Genomic DNA, 17329 nt, shown 5'->3' with positions numbered 1-17329 from the left:
CTCTCTCCCCCAGCTCATAATAACATTTCCTGCGTGTGATTGGCCCCCTATATACAACAACCATCATACTTCAACCCTTAAACACCCCCCACCCTCACAAACCCTCAGTTAGAGTCCAACTTTTCAGCTTGTATAAAGGACCACGCCTCTTCAGGCGTTTCGAAGTAGTAATGTTGGTCCTTGTATGTAACCCACAGTCGCGCTGGCTGCAGCATTCCAAATTTCACTCCTTTCCGATGCAGCACCGCTTTGGCCCGGTTGAAATCCGCTCTCCGCTTGGCAACCACCGTGCTCCAGTCCGGGTATATTCGGATCTCTGCATTGTCCCACTTGCTGCTCCGCTCCTTCTTGGCCCATTTCTGGACCCTCTCTCTCTCCGTAAACCGGTGAAATCTCACCACCATCGCCCTTGGCGGCTCAGTTGCCTTGGGCTTCCTCGCCAGCACCCGGTGCGCCCCGTCCAGCTCCAGCGCCCTCGAAGGGGCCTCCGCGCCCATCATCGCCCCGATCATTGTGCCCGCGTATTCCGCGGTATCGGCTCCTTCCACTCCTTCTGGGAGACCCAGGATCCTCAGATTATTTCTCCTCGACCTGTTCTCCAGGACTTCGCGTCTTCCCGCCCACTTCTTGTGTAGCGCCTCGTGCCGCTCCACTCTCACCGCCAGGCCCAAGAGCTCGTCCTCATTCTCACTCACTCTTTTCTGGACCTCCTGGATCTTCACCTCGTGGGCCTTCTGGGTTATCCCTAGTCCTTCAATTCCCGCCAGCATAGGCACCAGCATCTCCTTACGCAGCTCCTCGAATCAGCGCTTGATGAATTCCTGCATCTCCTCTTTGTCCCCGGCCGCCACCATTTTGTTTTTTTCCCCTCGCTTCTCCCGCTGTTCCAGTGCCGCTTTTTTGGCCGTTGCACTTCGGGTCCGGTCCATAAAAGTCGGTAGGGGACCTCTCTCTCCTCTTCCCCACGGGTTGTCTGTATAAAAAAAAAAAAATTCCGTTGGGGCTCCTCTAGCGAGCCTGAAAGTCCGTAATCGCGGGAGCTGCCGAATCATGCGGCTTAGCTCCGCATAGCCGCAACCAGAAGTCCTTCACATCCTTCCTAAAGTGTGATGTGCAACATTGAACACTACTCCAGCTGAGGCCTAACCAGAATTTTACAATAATAATCTTTATTATTGTCACATGTAGGCTTACATTAACACTGCAATGAAGTTACTGTGAAAATCCCCTAGTCACCACACTCTGGCGCCTGTTCGGGTACACAGAGAGAGAATTCAGAATGTCCAAAACAAAGTAGTGGTGAACAATTTTTTTAACTGGAGGAAGGTAAACTGTGATGTTCTCCAGGGTCATGAACTGCAGGAAGTTAGTGATAGACTTCAAGACAATACAGATTGGCTGTTGGAATGGGCATACACATAGCAGATGAAATTCAATGAAGTCTGAAGTAATATGTTTTGATAGGAAGAACAAGGAAAAGCAAAATAAAATGAAGAATACAATTCAAAAGGGGACGCAGAAGCAGAGAATGCTCAATTTGTGTCCAACAAAGAATATTGGATTATGTTGAGAGTGAATGTTTGTACAGTTTACGAGATTTAAGAAGCTTGTTCAGGAAGGTTCACACCTCTGCATAGTTGTATTGAACCCACTAAATTTGCAGAATGGACAAAAGATTGACAAGCGAAGCTCGACTCAAATGTGAGGTAGTACATTTTGGTAAGAATAGAGAGGTCGCTTGACAGGTGCAAGTGTAGGTGGAATAGAGGAAGAAAGGGATCCAAGTACAGATATATCAATCGCCAAACATTTTGCCATAGGTTAGTAGGGCAATGAATACAAACCAGGCATTGGACTTTTTGTTCAGCGATGCCCTTGAAATGTTAGTGAAGTTATGCTTGGTAAGGTGAGTACTGCATGGAGATTTGGTTGCCATGTTATAAAAATTATCTAGAGACACTGGGTTGGTTCCAGAAAAGACTTACAAGGATGATGCCAGAAATGTGTGACTATACATATCAGGGAAGGATTGACAGGCCTGGTCTCTTGTCTTGTTACGAAAAAGGAAGGCTGAGGGGTGACCTAATAGAGGTTTTTAAAATTAAGAACGATTTTGAAAGTGGATACAAGGACATAGAACATCACAGCGCAGTACAGGCCCTTCGGCCCTCGATGTTGCGCCGACCTGTGAAACCACTCTAAAGCCCATCTACACTATTCCCTTATCGTCCATATGTCTATCCAATGACCATTTGAATATCCTTAGTGTTGGCGAGTCCACTACTGTTGCAGGCAGGGCATTCCACGCCGTTACTACTCTCGGAGTAAAGAACCTACCTCTGACATTTGTCTTGTATCTATCTCCCCTCAATTTAAAGGTATGTCCCCTCGTGCTAGACACCACCATCCGAGGAAAAAGGCTCTCACTGTCCACCCTATCGAATCCTCTGATCATCTTGTATGCCTCAATTAAGTCACCTCTTAACCTTCTTCTCTCTAACGAAAACAGCCTCAAGTCCCTCAGCCTTTCCTCATAAGATCTTCACTCCATACCAGGCAACATTCTGGTAAATCTCCTCTGCACCCTTTCCAATGCTTCCACATCCTTCCTATAATGCGGCGACCAGAATTGCACGCAATATTCCAAATGCGGCCGCACAAGAGTGTTGTATAGCTGCAACATGACCTCATGGCTCCTAAACTCAATCCCTCTACCAATAAAAGCTAACACACCGTACGCCTTCTTAACAACCCTCTCAACCTGGGTGGCAACTTTCAGGGATCCATGTACATGGGCACCGAGATCTCTCTGCTCATCCACACTGCCAAGAATCTTACCATTAGCCCAGTACTCAGTCTTCCTGTTATTCCTTCCAAAATGAATCACCTCACACTTTTCTGCATTAAACTCCATTTGCCACCTCAGCCCAGCGCTGCAGCTTATCTATGTCCCTCTGTAACTTGTAACATTCTTCCGCACTGTACACAACTCCACCGACTTTACTGTTATCTGCAAATTTACTCACCCATCCTTCTACGCCCTCTTCCAGGTCATTTATAAAAATGACAAATCAGCAGTGGCCCCAAAACAGATCCTTGTGGTACACCACTAGTAACTCGACTCCAGTCTGAACATTTCCTATCAACCACCACCCTTTGTCTTCTTCCAGCAAGCCAATTTCTGATCCAAACTGCTAAATCGCCCTGAATCCCATGCCCCCTCCGTATTTTCTGCAGTAGCCTACCGTGGGGAACCTTATCAAACGCTTTACTGAAATCCATATACACCACATCAACTGCTTTACCCTCATCCACCTGTTTGGTCACCTTCTCAAAGAACTCTATAAGGTTTGTGAGGCACGACCTACCCTTCACAAAACCGTGTTGACTATCTCTAATCAAATTATTCCTTTCCAGATGATTATACATCCTATCTCTTATAAACCTTTCCAAGATTTTTCCCACAACAAAAGTAAGGCTCACTGGTCTTCTGGCACTATTCCTGTAGACAAAGATGACTTAAAGATCAAGGCCAAAGGCTCAGCAATCTCCTCCCTAGCTTCCCAGAGAATCCTAGGATAAATCCCATCCTGCCCAGGTGACTTATCTATTTTCACACTTTCCAGAATTGCTAACACCTCCTCCTTATGAACCTCAAGCCCTTCTAGTCTAGTAGCCTGAATCTCAGTATTCTCCTCAACAACATTGTCTTTTTCCTGTGTGAATACTGACGAAAAATATTGATTTAGCACCTCTCCTATCTCCTCGGACTCCAAGCACAACTTCCCACTACTGTCCTTGACTGGCCCTACTCTTACCCTAGTCATTCTTTTATTCCTGACATATCTATAGAAAGCTTTAGGGTTATCCTTGATCCTACCTGCCAAAGACTTCACATGTCCCCTCCTGGCTCTTCTTAGCTCTCTCTTTAGGTCCTTCCTAGCTAACTTGTAACTCTCGAGCACCCTAACTGAACCTTCATGTCTCATCTTTACATAAGCCTCCTTCTTCCTCTTGACAAGTGTTTCGACTGCTTTAGTAAACCACGGTTCCCTCACTCGACCACTTCCTCCCTGCCTGACAGGTACATACTTATCAAGGACACGCAGTAGCTGTTCCTTGAACAAGCTCCACATTTCCATTGTGCCCATCCCCTGCAGTTTTCCTCTCCATCCAATGTATCCTAAGTCTTGCCTCATCGCATCATAATTGCCTTTCCCCCAGATATAACTCTTGCCCTGCGATATATACCTATCCCTTTCCATCACTAAAGTAAACGTAATCGAATTGTGGTCACTATCACCAAAGTGCTCACCTACCTCCAAATCTAACACCTGTCCTGGTTCATTACCCAGTACCAAATCCAATATGGCCTCGCCTCTCGTTGGCCTATCGACAGACTGTGTCAGGAAACCCTCCTGCACACATTGGACAAAAACGGACCTATCTAATGTACTCGAACTATAGCGTTTCCAGTCAATATTTGGAAAGTTAAAGTCCCCCATACCAACTACCCTGTTGCTTTCGCTCCTCTCCAGAATCATCTTTGCAATCCTCTCCTCTACATCTCTGGAACTTTTCGGAGGCCATTAGAAAACCCCTAACAGGGTGACCTCTCCTTTCCTGTTTCCAACCTCAGCCCATACTACCTCAGTAGACAAGTCCTCATCAAACGTCCTTTCTGCCACCGTAATACTGTCCTTGACTAACAATGCCACCCCTACCCCTCTTTTACCACCTTCCCTGAGCTTACTGAAATATCTAAATCCCGGCACCTGCAACAACCATTCATGTCCCTGCTCTATCCATGTCTCCGAAATGGCCACAACATCGAAGTCCCAGGTACCAACCCATGCCGCAAGTTCACCCACCTTATTCCGGATGCTCCTGGCATTGAAGAAGACACACTTTAAACCACCTTCCTGCCTGTACACTCCTGCAACTTTGAAACCCTACTCATGACCTCACTACTCTCAATCTCCTGTATACTGGAGCTACAATTCAGGTTCCCAAGCCCCTGCTGAACTAGTTTGAACCCTCCCAAAGAGCATTAGCAAATTTCCCCCCCCCCCCCCCAGAATATTGGTACCCCTCTGGTCCAGGTGAGGCCATCCAGTTTGTAGAGGTCCCACCGACCCCAGAATGAGCCCCAATTATCCAGAAATCTGAAACCCTCCCTCCTGCACCATCCCTGTAGGACTGAATTTTCTGACTCTTCCCGCTGGCAGGATCTTCTGGTCCCACCGATGGCGACTCCCTGTGGTGGGTTCCCCAGCAGAAATTTGTGAGCCGCACAAACTGCTGTAGGCATCGGTAGGACCGGAAGATCCCGCCAGTGGACAATGGCAAGCTGCCCCCACCACCGGAAAACACTCTGCGGGGGGAGGTTGTTGGACAATCCCGCCCTGAGAGAATGTTTCCTCTTGTGAAAAGCGCATAACCAGAGGCTACCAACGTCAGATGGTCACAAAGACACCGAATAAAGTATTCCGAAGAAACCTTTACCCAAAGAGTGGTGAGAATGTGAAACCTGCAACCATAGTGATTCAGGTGAATGGTATAAATTCATTTAAGGGAAAGCTAAGCAAGCATTGGAGGGGGAAGAGCATGGTTATAATGGGAAATTTAAATGAGAAATGGTGGAAGGAGGCTCAAGTAGAGCATAAACACCAGTATAGATTAGCTGGGCGGAATGCTCTCTTTCTGTGCTGTATGTCATATGTGGGTTTGTACTTCCAAGTTTAGCACCAATGGCTTTGCAGTTAACCTGCAGCCCACATGCACTCTTGGAGATCGCCACATATTTTTATAAAATATTTTTAATTAAAATTTGCATTTTTATACTGTACAGGAAATGGATGAAATTGTTATAATTTGCACATTGTTCCTTTTCGGCAACCCCTTTTGCCCTCCCCTTTTCTCATGTCTCCAGGTCCAATCCTAGGCTCTTCCTTTCATCGTGGATGGTTTGTTTTGGTATTTGTTTTATTCTTATAGCTTTGTGAGGCGCGTGTCGATCTCTTCCTGGGCTCACCTTTGGTGTTTCCTCTCTCTCTCTCTCTCTCTCTCTCTCTCTCTCTCTCTCTCTCTCTCTTCCCCCCCCCCCCCGCCCCCCAATCTGCTTTCTGTGGCCCTGGTGGTTTCCTCCTCCCCTCCCCGTTCTATCTATTGTTGGCTTCGAACAGGTCTTGGAACAGGCTGATGAATGGCCTATGTGCTTTGTGGAAGCCTTCTTCCACCCCTCGGATGGTGTACTTAATCTTGTCCTGGTGGAGAAATTCCAATAGGTCTGCCAGCCAGTCTGCAGCTGTGTGTGGTGCTGCTGATCGCCAACCGAGCAGGATTCTCCGGCGGGCAATTAGGGAAGCAAAGGCAAGGGCGTCGGTCCTCTTCCCCATATGAAGTTCTAGCTCGTCATATACCTGGAAGACTGCCACCCTCGGGCACGGCTCCATCCTCACCCCCACAACCTTGGATGTTGGCTCCATCCTCACCCCCACAACCTGGGACATTGCCTCGAAGAAAGGCTGTCCAGAGCTCGACAAGTCTGTGACATGCCATTTATTATTTAGGTACAGGGGGGGAGGGGTTTGGGGGGTTGCTTTTTTAGATTGTGTTTTGTACTTAACCCTGTTGGGTTCTTTTTTCTTTCTCATTTTGTTATTGATATTTTATGAAAACCTTTAATAAAAATTATTAAAAAAAAAAAAAAGTCTGACATGCCCAGAACATATAGGCGTGGTTGGCCGGGCCTCCCTGGCACCGTTCGCATTTATCCTCCACCTCCAGGAAGAACCTGCTCATTTGGGAAGTATGTCCTTTCTAAGAGTTGTCCGTATATGTTCCCATTTTCCAGACTGTCCGCATCCAGTAGATTCTCCAACACTGTGTCTCTCGGGGCTCTAGGATACATCGTTTTCTCCTTGCAGAGAAAGTTTTTGATTTATAAATGTGGGAGTTCCTGTGTAGAAGTCCCTAATCACTAGTGTCCCCCTGTCCTATCTCCACCTCTGAAAGGTGGCGTCTAGCATGGCTGGCGCGAACCTGAGGTTGCCGCAGATCGGGGCCATGGTGGACACCTCGGTTAGACTGAAGTGCTGTGTCATCTGGTTCCAGGTTCTTAGTGTTGCTGCTCCCACTGGGATGGTTGAGTGTTTTGGTGGCGTGGGTGGGAGTGCTGTCGTGGCAAGGGCCTGGAGGGTTGTTTCTGTGCAGGAGGACTCTTCCATCCTCATCCCATTCCCTGTTTAGTTCCTTCGCCCATCCCCCCCCCCGTTTGCAGGAGGCCTCCTCCATCTGCACCCATTCCATGTTGGGTTCACGTACCCTCCCCTCACTCTTTCTGTCATCGCTGCCCAGTCGTAGGATTGCAGGTTTGGTGAGGCCAGGCCACCCCTATCTTTGTCCTCCTTTGGCTGTGTTGATTTGGGGATTCTCCCCTCTCTTCAGCCGTCTGATGTTTGCAGTTAGCTGTCTACCCTTGACAAGGCCTGCCTGGTCCTCTTGAGACCACTTCTAGTATGCAGTTCTCCTGTCTCTTGGCCAGAAGTATTTTCGCGTCCACATTGAGCAGCGAAGTGGGTCTGTATGATCCGCATTCTTTCGGGTCTGTCTTTTTTGGGTATCAGCGATTATGGTGGCCTGTGCTCGTGTTGGAGGCAGGGTGCCCCTCGCTCGTGAATCTGCAAACATCTCCCGCAGGTGCAGGGTGAGAGCCGGTACAAATATTTTGTAGAAGTCCACCGGGAACCCGTTGGGTCCTGGCGTCTTCCCCGCCTGCAGGGAGTTGATGCTCTTCATGGCCTCTCCCAGTTCTATTGGTGCTTCCAGCACCCATGACTGGCATATCCAGTCCATCGAAGAACTGTTTAATCCGCAAGTCCACATCGGGGGCTCGGGTATTCAGTCCCCGGTAGAAGGCCTCAAATGCTTTGTTGATCTATTTTGGTTCGGCTACGAGTCCGCCTCTGCTATCCTTCACCTGTGCTATTTTCCTCGTGGCTGCCTGCTTTCTCAGCTTGTGAGCCAGCAGGCGGCTAGCCTTCTCTCCGTGTTCATAGAAGGCCCCCGTATCTGGCGGAGGTAGTGCACTGTCTTCCTGGTGGATAGCAGGTTAAAGTCCATTTGTAGCTTTTCCTCTCCAACAGAAGCTCTATGGTCGGGGCCTCGGAGTAGCTCCTGTCGACCTGCAGGATGGAGTCAATCAGTTGCTGCCTAGCCACCCTCTCTTCCCTATCTCTAAGAGACTTGTAGGCTATAATTTCTCACCTAATCACCGCCTTCAGTGCCTCCCCGATTTGGAAGGTGAGATTTGCCCGTTCTGATTGATAGTAACGTACTCACCTATGGCCTGTGATATTTTCTGACAAAAGACCTTGTTGGCCAAGAGGGCAGTGTCAAAACCTCCCTGTGGGGCATTTGCCGTGGCCCGTCTCCAACCTCGCATCCATGAAATGTGGAGCGTGGCCGGAGATTACGATCGCAGAATATTGAAGGATCAGCCATATATACCTGGTGGATGCACCTCTACAAGCCGGGAATTCCCTTTGTTAGGAGGCTATCCAAAATGGCCATGATTTCCGGTCTCACCATGGGGCTGTGCCCCTGTGCTGTGGGGTTTCCCTTTGTCCAGGGGGCACTCAATATGGCTGCCAACTGTGTGTACGCCACGTGGATGAGGCCCAGCACTCCGGGGCTTCCCATTGTTTAGGGCCCCTCCAAAGTGGCTGTTTATGAGGCCATCTTGTTTCATCAACCTGAAGCCAGTCTAGAGCCCTTCCCTTCCTTACCATTATGCTCCCCCATGGTCCTGATGATCCCCCTCCCCCCCGGGGGTCAGGAGCTCCCTTTCCACTGGGAGATGCGCCATGGCTGCCCCCTCTCTCATACCACCTAGCGCTAGCTTTCCTCGCGCAAGTGTGGTGGCCCTCCTCTCGTGGCTGATCTTTCCCCCCCCCCCCCCCCCCTCCTTATGCCAGATCCGTTTACGTCTTCTCTGTGTCCTCTTCATCCTTTCCTGCACTTCGCTGCCCTCGCCCCTTCCTTTCTGTGAGCCAATGCTCCTGCTCCGTCCCGTGCAAAAATTGTCCATGTCCATAACTTTTCTTTTCTCTCCCTGCGTCTTCTTCAGTGCTGCTTTGTTTGCCTTTTGTCCAGGCCATTCACCCGCACGAACCTGACCGCATCTGCCGGGTGATGAAGTAGTGTTCTTTATTCTGGAATGTCACCCAGAGCCTGGCTGGGAATAACATTCCGAATTTTATACCGTTCTTGTACAGGGTCGACTTCGCGTGGTTAAACTTGGCCCTGCGCTTTGCCCCAATGTCTTGGTCCACCCATATTCTGTGTCCTTCCCAACTGCTCGCTTTAGGTCTGCCGAGCTAAACACAGGATCCTCTCCCGATCCTGGTAGCTGTGTAACTTGGCGATATCGCACTTGGCTGCTCGGTCTTGGCTGCCTTGGACTTTGGTCAGGGTGACCTGTGGGCCCTGTTGATCTCTGGTGGCTTGGGGAAGCTGTCCCTTCCAACCAAGTTGCCCAGCATCTGGGCCACATAGTCAGTCGGGTCTCTGCCCTCAATCCTATCTAGCAGGTCACTATTCGAATATTCTGCTGCCGAGATAGGTTCTCTTGGTCCTCTACCTTCTCCTTCAGGCTCCCTTGGGTCACAACCAACCTTTTTACCTCTGCTTCCAGAGATACGATCCTGTCACTCTGGTCGATTGATGCCTTTTACAAGCTCCTGGATTGTCTTTCCTTGAGCCTCCAACTTCTTTCCCATCCCATTGAGTGCCATCTGCTTGGCGACCAGCGCTTCTGCCACCTTGATCGCCACCTGGTTCTCCACTTTGATCTCCTTCATTGCGGTCAATTCCTTGGTTAGGAATGTCTTCTGCCCCTCTCCAGCTGGAGGGTGGGGTAGGGCGGTGGTGGGGGTGTGTGAAATCCGGGTCACCCATCTCTCCGGGAGTGGCCGAGGACCTCTCGCCTCGTGGGTCTGCCCGCTCGCTTGCTGCTCCTGCCCTTTTCCATCGCTTCTGACTTCCCTGTGGCATCTTGAGCTACTGCTTGCTGGCATATTGCTCTTCTTCTCTGCCTTTTCTGTTTAGGAGTTTAATAACTCAAAATGTTCAGGCTAAATTCAGCCAAAAGTGCCTATTTTACAGTGTTCTGGAGGAGAGCCACCTGATGTGATGTGTGACTGCTCAGCACATCCCCATCACCGGAACGAGATTGGCAGATATAAATAGAATTTGGGTGAGGCGTTAAACCACTTGTTCAGGTGGACATAAATGGGATATCAAACGGCTGAGCACGGAATATGTCAATTGCTGCAGCATCGCAGCTATCTGCTGGAGATCTGTGCTCAGAATTAGCTGCATCTCCAGCCAAGCTGTTCCAGCACAGCTACAACATTGGCACCTACCTGAAAATGTGGAAAATTGCCCAACATTTCCTGTCCACAAAATGGAGGAGAAATCCAATTTGGTCAATTACTGCCCTATAAGCATTTTGTCAATCATCAATAAGTGATGGAAGGCGTAATTAACAGTGTTGAGAAGTTGTACTAACTCACCAATTATCTGCTCGCCAATGCTCAGTTGGGTTCCACCAGAACCATTTGGCTTCAGATATCATTATGGCCTAGGTGCAGACATAGGCAAAAGAGCTAAATTCCAGAGGTGAGGTGAGTGTGTCTGCTGTTGACATGAGGCAGCATTAGACCAAGGAGCCCTAGCGGAATTGGAACAGTTGTGGGGGTGAGGGGATGGAAAATGTACTGCTGGTTGGAGTCATAACAAGTACAAAGGAAGATAGTGTGGTTGTTAGAGGCCTGTCATCTCAGCCCCAATACAACACTGCAGGAGTTCCTCAGGGAAGTGTCCTTGGCCCAATGATTTTCAGTTGCTTCATCAATGACCTTCCCTCCAACACTTAAATTAAATTTTATTTTAACAAAAAATCCTGTAGCCCTACTCAAAGATGAGCAGGAAGTTCTTCCAGTGTCGTGGTCAATATTCTCCATCAATTATCACCACAAAACAGATTGGTTTGTTATTTATCTAATTTCCTGTTTGTGGTATCTTGCTGTGTGAAGTTAGGTCGTTGTAGTTGCCTATCTAATAATGACTGCCTTTCAAAAGTACTTAATTGGCTAAGAAGCAGTTTGAGATGTCCTGAAGGGTGCTATGTAAATCCAAATTGTCCTTTCATGTACATATTTGCAACTTTTCATTCCAATAAATTAATCACAGTTTCTCATCTCTTGAACATATAATGCTATTTGTGGCAGCTATGACCCGACCTGAAACTAATTGTAAGTTATGTCTTTCTCCCTGTATAATAATAATATTAACCTTTTATTGTCACAAGTATGAAGTTACTGTGAAAAGCCCCTTGTCGCCACGTTTCGGGTAAGCTGGTACGGGAATTGAACCCGCGCTGCTGGCCTTGTTCTGCATCACAATCCAGCTATCTAGCCCACTGAACTAAACCAGCCCTTTGTATTGCATGAAGAATAAAAAGTAAATAAGAGTAAAATACAATATGCATTCGAGAAACTGAAGGCGACCTGCATTACAGAAGAAAGAAAGAACTAGCAATTATTTAATAAGTTTACAAATTCCCTCATGGTGTCCCAAACAGCAACTTGCCTTTATAATGTAAACAGAAAAGCTCAACGAGTCTAGCATCATCTGTGGAGAGAGAAACAGAGTTAACATCTCAAATCCATAGTTGTACGGACTCGACGTTAACTCAGTTTCCCTCTCCACAGATGCTGCCAAACCTGCTAAGATTTTCCAGTATTTTCCGTTTTTATTTCGGATTTCCAGCATCCACAGTATTTTGATTTTGGATTTGTTTATTGTCACATGTACCGAGTTACAGTGAAAAGTATTTTTCTGCGAGTGCATAGTTGTTTATGCATATTGAAAATCTTTTCAATTTTTAGTTTGGCTCATATTTATAAATTAATAAACCCCTCTCTAATGCTGTTGTTCATTGAGCACTCTGATATATTTGAGGGGACCTATGATCTATACAGTTATTCGACAGTTCAAACCTAAAATGTGTTTAGAAATTCTGAATGTTTAGGTTTTTAAATTAAAACCCAAGATGCTAAGAAATAGTATCTTCAGTCGTAACTGGAGAGAATCTTTTAATGTGTTTTTAAAATTTCATTCTGCATTTAAATCAATCTTGATACTTTTCTTCTCTTGGAGTTGATCATGATTTCAGATGTAGGATCTTTAATCTGCATGACCACCCAGAGTGGGCTTTATTATATCTCCGCAAAGAAAGTTGACTATTGATTTGAAATAATTATTTTATTCATGTCAACAATGGATGTTGATTTTCTTTCTAAGCTTTCGTTAAATATTTGTGTAGCAATAATAAATCTGCAGTTTACACCTGTATCCCGCTGGATAACATCTGAACATTTTTAAAAACCTGTAATTAAAATTATAAATCACTGGTTAGAATTGAGGATATGTAATCAACTTCTATTGTTATTCTATAAGCTGCCCTTGCTGATACTACTTCGCTCCAGGGCATCTATTTATTGCTTAATTTTTTTCCCTGTGGAAATTCCTACGGTTGCCCTGCTTTTAACTGCTTATTTCTAACTTCAAAATTGGATTAAGTTGTTTTTATTTTGGGTCTTGATTTTACAGGAATTTGGGTGAAGAAGTGAAGCATAACAGGATATAGATAGATTGGAGACTTGGGCATAGAAATGGCAGATGGAGTTTAATCCAGACAAATGCGAGGTGATGAATTTTGGAGAATCAAATCTAGGTATGAATTACACTGTAAATGGCAGAACCCTTGGGACCATTAACATACAGAGGGATCTGGGCGTGCAGGTCCACAGTTCCCTAAAAATGGCAACACAGGTGGCCAAGGTGACTAAGAAGGCGTATGGCATGCTTACCTTTATCAGCCGGGGCATTGAATAAAGGAGTTGGGAAATCATGTTGCAGCTATATAGAACCTGGTTAGGCCACATTTGGGGTATTGCGTGCAGTTCTGGTCACCACATTATCAGAAGGATGTGGAGGCTTTGGAGAGAATGCAAAAACGTTTCACCAGAATGTTGCCTGGTCTTGAGGGTGTTGGCTATGAGGAGAGGTTGAATAAACTAGGGTTGTTTTCAATGGAAAGACGGAGGCTGAGGGGAGACCTGTTAGAGGTCTACAAAATTGAGAGGAATAGACAGGGTGGATAGTCAGAGGCTTTTCCAAGGGTCGAAGTGTCAATTACAAAGGGGCAGAGGTTCAAGGTGAGAGGGGGAATGTTTTAAGTGATGTGTGCGGGGTAGGTTTTTCAGGCAGAGAGTGGTGGGTGTCTGGAATGCGCTGCCAGAGGATGTGGTAGAAGCAGGCACTTTAACAACATTTAAGAGGCACCTGGTTGGGTACATGGGTCGGGAGGAAATAGAGGGATATGGACCAAGTAAGGGCAGAAGGATTTTTTTTAGTTAGGGCATCGGCACAGGCTTGGAGGGCTGAAGGGCCTGTTCCTGTGCTGTACTTTCCTTTGTTCTATGAAGTAAGGAACAATTACCCCTAACGTTATCCTCTTGAAGCATGACTTGCTGTGAACGAATGCTGAAATATTTTCTACACTTAATAGCATTTTAATATGTTGCAAGCTCAATTTTCCCCTACATTTTGTACCTTCAGGTCATGGTAAAACACCAAAAGATGCAGCTTCAGTCCGTGCAATGTATCCTATACCTGCTGCTTGTGGGATTTACTACTTCGAGGTGAAGATTGTCAGTAAAGGACGAGATGGGTAAGAGTGAATGAATTTATGTGCTTCGTTTGTTTGTTTCATTACAAAAATGTGGCATATAATTATTTTAAGTGTTTTAAAAAATGTAGAGTTCCAGTGGTGTAAATGCTAAGTTTGATTTTTGGGGACAGATGAGTACATGTTTCTGCTGCGTGAAGTCAGCAACTGCCAGTTTGCAGCAGAACTTGCATTTATATAGCATCCAGTACCTTTTTAATGCGACCCATGGTATTACTTTTGCAGTGCAATCATTTGCTATGTGGGCAGATATAGCATCTCTGTGAGATCCTACGCACAATGAATGAAAAGGCTAACCAATTGATAATTTCTGATATTAAAAGGGGAATGTTGGATAAATACAAAGAGAGAGCTTATTTTACGTTTTTGAAAAGTGCCATATGATCTTTAAAATCTATAGCTAGGTGCATCCTGGATATAACTATCTCACCCCAAAAATGGTAAATCTGACCTGTGCATTATTGAGGTATTCATTAAGTTGTTCCTGGAAAAACTTTTGTTTGCCCTTCCTTGAGAGTCACTTAGAACTACGGTTCCATACTCTCCATTGCCTTCCCTCTGGCCTTCATTCCCGATGATTCCATCCATCTCTAAACTACTTTCTCATCTATGTTTTTGATGCCCTTGTCTCCAGCAAAACCCTTCGCTCTTTTCTATCCCAATTTTTTATCCTGATATGATTCCAGTTTCCCCACCTCAGTCCAAGAGGTGCAGGCGTGAATATATCTGATCTACATCAAACACTCTCAGGCCTCACTCCCTTCTGCTAAAACTGTCTACGTCTTAGAACATAGAACTGTACAGCACAGTACAGGCCCTTCGGCCCACGATGTTGTGCTGAACTAGTCTGAAACTAAGATCAAATCAACCTACTCCCAATCATTCTAGTGCACTCCATATGCCTATCCAATAACCGCTTGAAAGTTCCTAAAGTGTCCGACTCCACTACCATTAGCTGGGAGTGCGTTCCACGCCCCAACCACTCTCTTGAGTAAAGAACCTACCTCTGACATCCCTCCCATATCTTCCACCATGAACCTTATAGTTATGCCCCCTTGTAACAGCTACATCCACCCGAGGAAAAAGTCGCTGAACGTCCACTCTATCCCTCTCATCATCTTATACACCTCAATTAAGTCACCCCGCATCCTCCTTCGGTCCAATGAGAAAAGCCGTAGCTCCCTCAACCTTTCCTCATAAGACCTACCCTCCAATCCAGGCAACATCCTGGTAAATCTCCTTTGCACCCTTTCCAATGCTTCCACATCCTTCCTATAATGAGGTGACCAGAACTGTGCACACTACTCCAAATGTGGTCTCACCAAGGTCTTGTACAGTTGCAGCATAACCTCACGGCTCTTAAACTCAACCCCCCTGTTAATAAATGTTAACACACTATGGGCTTTCTTCATGGCTCTATCCACTTGAGTGGCAACTTTCTGAGATCTATGGACATGAACTCCGAGATCTCCCTGCTCCTCCACATTCTTCAGAACCCTGCCGTTAACCCTATAATCCGCATTCAAATTTGTCCTACCAAAATGAATCACCTCACACTTATCAGAGTTGAACTCCATCTGCCACTTTTCAGCCCAGCTCTGCATCCTATCAATGTCTCTTTGCAGCCTACAACAGCCCTCCACATTATCCACTACTCCACCAATCTTGGTGTCATCAGCAAATTTACTAACCAAACGTTCAACTCCATCATCTAAGTCATTGATAAAAACCACAAATAACAGAGGACCCAGCACTGATCCCTGTGGTACACCACTGGTGACTGGGCTCCAGGATGAAAATTTACCATCTACCACCACCCTCTGTCTTCTATGAGATAGCCAGTTACTGATCCAATCGGCCAAACTTCCCTCTATGCCATGCCTCCTTATTTTCTGCATGAGCCGACCATGGGGCACCTTACCAAATGCCTTACTAAAATCCATGTATACGACATCAACTGCTCTACAAAGAACAAAGAAATGTACTTAGTTACCTCCTCAAAGAATACAATCAAACTTGTGAGGCAAGACTTACCCCTCACAAATCCGTGCTGACTATCCTGGATTAAGCTGTATCTTTCCAAATGATCATAAATCCTATCCCTCAGGACCCTTTCCAGTAATTTACCTATGACCGAAGTGAGACTAACCGGCCTATAGTTCCCAGGGTTATACCTATTCCCTTTCTTGAACAAGGGGACAACATTCGCCTCTCTCCAGTCTTCTGGCACTATTCCTGTAGATAGTGAGGACATAATGATCAAAGCCAAAGGCTCTGCAATCTCATCCCTCGCCTCCCAAAGAATCCTAGGATATATCCCATCAGGCCCAGGGAACTTATCTATCCTCGGGCTTCTCAAAAGTTCTAACACATTTTCCTTCCGAATATCTACCTCCTCCAGCCTACCAGCCTGTATTGCACTATCCTCCTCAACAACATGACCCCTCTCCTTTGTGAACACTGAAGAAAAGTCATTTAGGGCCTCTCCTATATCTTCAGACTCCATGCACACTTTCCCACTACTGTCCTTGACCGGCCCTAACTTCACCTTGGTCACTCTTTTATTCCTCACACAAGTGTAAAAAGCCTTGGGGTTTTCTTTGATCCTATCCGCCAAGGACTTCTCATGCCCCCTCCTAGCTCTCCTAAGCCCTTTCTTGAGCTCCTTCCTAGCTATCTTGTATCCCTCAAGTGCCTGAGCTGAACCTTGTTTTCTCATCCTTACATAAGTCCCCTTCTTCCTCTTGACAAGACTTTCAACCTCTTTTGTGAACCATGGTTTACCTCACACGACCATTTCCTCCCTGCCTGACAGAGACTTATATATCAAGGACATGCAGTATTTGCTCCTTGAACAAGCTCCACATCTCAATTGTGCCTATCCCTGAGAGTTCCTGTTTCCATCTTATGCTCCCCAATTCATGCCTAACCGCATCGTAATTACCCTTCCCCCAGTTTAAAACCTTGCCCTGACATATGTTCCTATCCCTCTCCATTGCGATAGTGAAAGTCACCGAATTGTGGTCACTATCTCCAAAGTGCTCTCCCACAACCAAATCTAACACTTGGCCCGGTTCATTACTTTTGTAAGGGCCACAAAGAATCCAGCACGAGTTTTAAGGATACAAAGTAATAACGTTTATTTACTATAACAATATATACATAACAGTAGCAGTAACTTCCCTTGCTACCTTCTCCTTCCTGCTGGTTCCTGGACTGGCCAGCTTATTTATACTAGGAGTTTCTCCGCCCCCCCCTCATTGGGGAAGTTCATACTCCCATAGGATTGTGGGATAGTCATTAGTCCCCAGCCAATTGTAAGTAGGCAGGTTATAACATCCCTCCCCCCCCAAAGTCCAAGGAATCCACCGAAGACCCTGGCGAAGGAAGGCGTCAAACTCGTTTGGCCGCAGGCCGGACGCCATTTGCACGCGGCGCTGGATCAGGCGGCGTGTAACGAGACGGAGACCTGCGCTTCCGTGATGAACGGCGCAGTTGTACATCCACGGC

General features: G+C 46.5%; 1 protein-coding gene across 1 annotated transcript in view; it reads left to right on the top strand.

Moving 5' to 3' along the window:
- Positions 1-17329, top strand: part of ranbp9 (RAN binding protein 9) — a 176763-nt gene that overhangs the window by 11837 nt on the left and 147597 nt on the right. The window contains exon 2 of the mRNA XM_072509589.1: positions 13690-13801. Coding sequence (XP_072365690.1) covers positions 13690-13801 — 112 coding nt within the window. The remainder of the gene's footprint in view (positions 1-13689; positions 13802-17329) is intronic.

This window comes from Scyliorhinus torazame, chromosome 6 (assembly GCF_047496885.1).
Source record: "Scyliorhinus torazame isolate Kashiwa2021f chromosome 6, sScyTor2.1, whole genome shotgun sequence".
NCBI classification, from domain to species: domain Eukaryota; kingdom Metazoa; phylum Chordata; class Chondrichthyes; order Carcharhiniformes; family Scyliorhinidae; genus Scyliorhinus; species Scyliorhinus torazame.
This window is presented reverse-complemented; position numbering and strand designations above follow the sequence as displayed.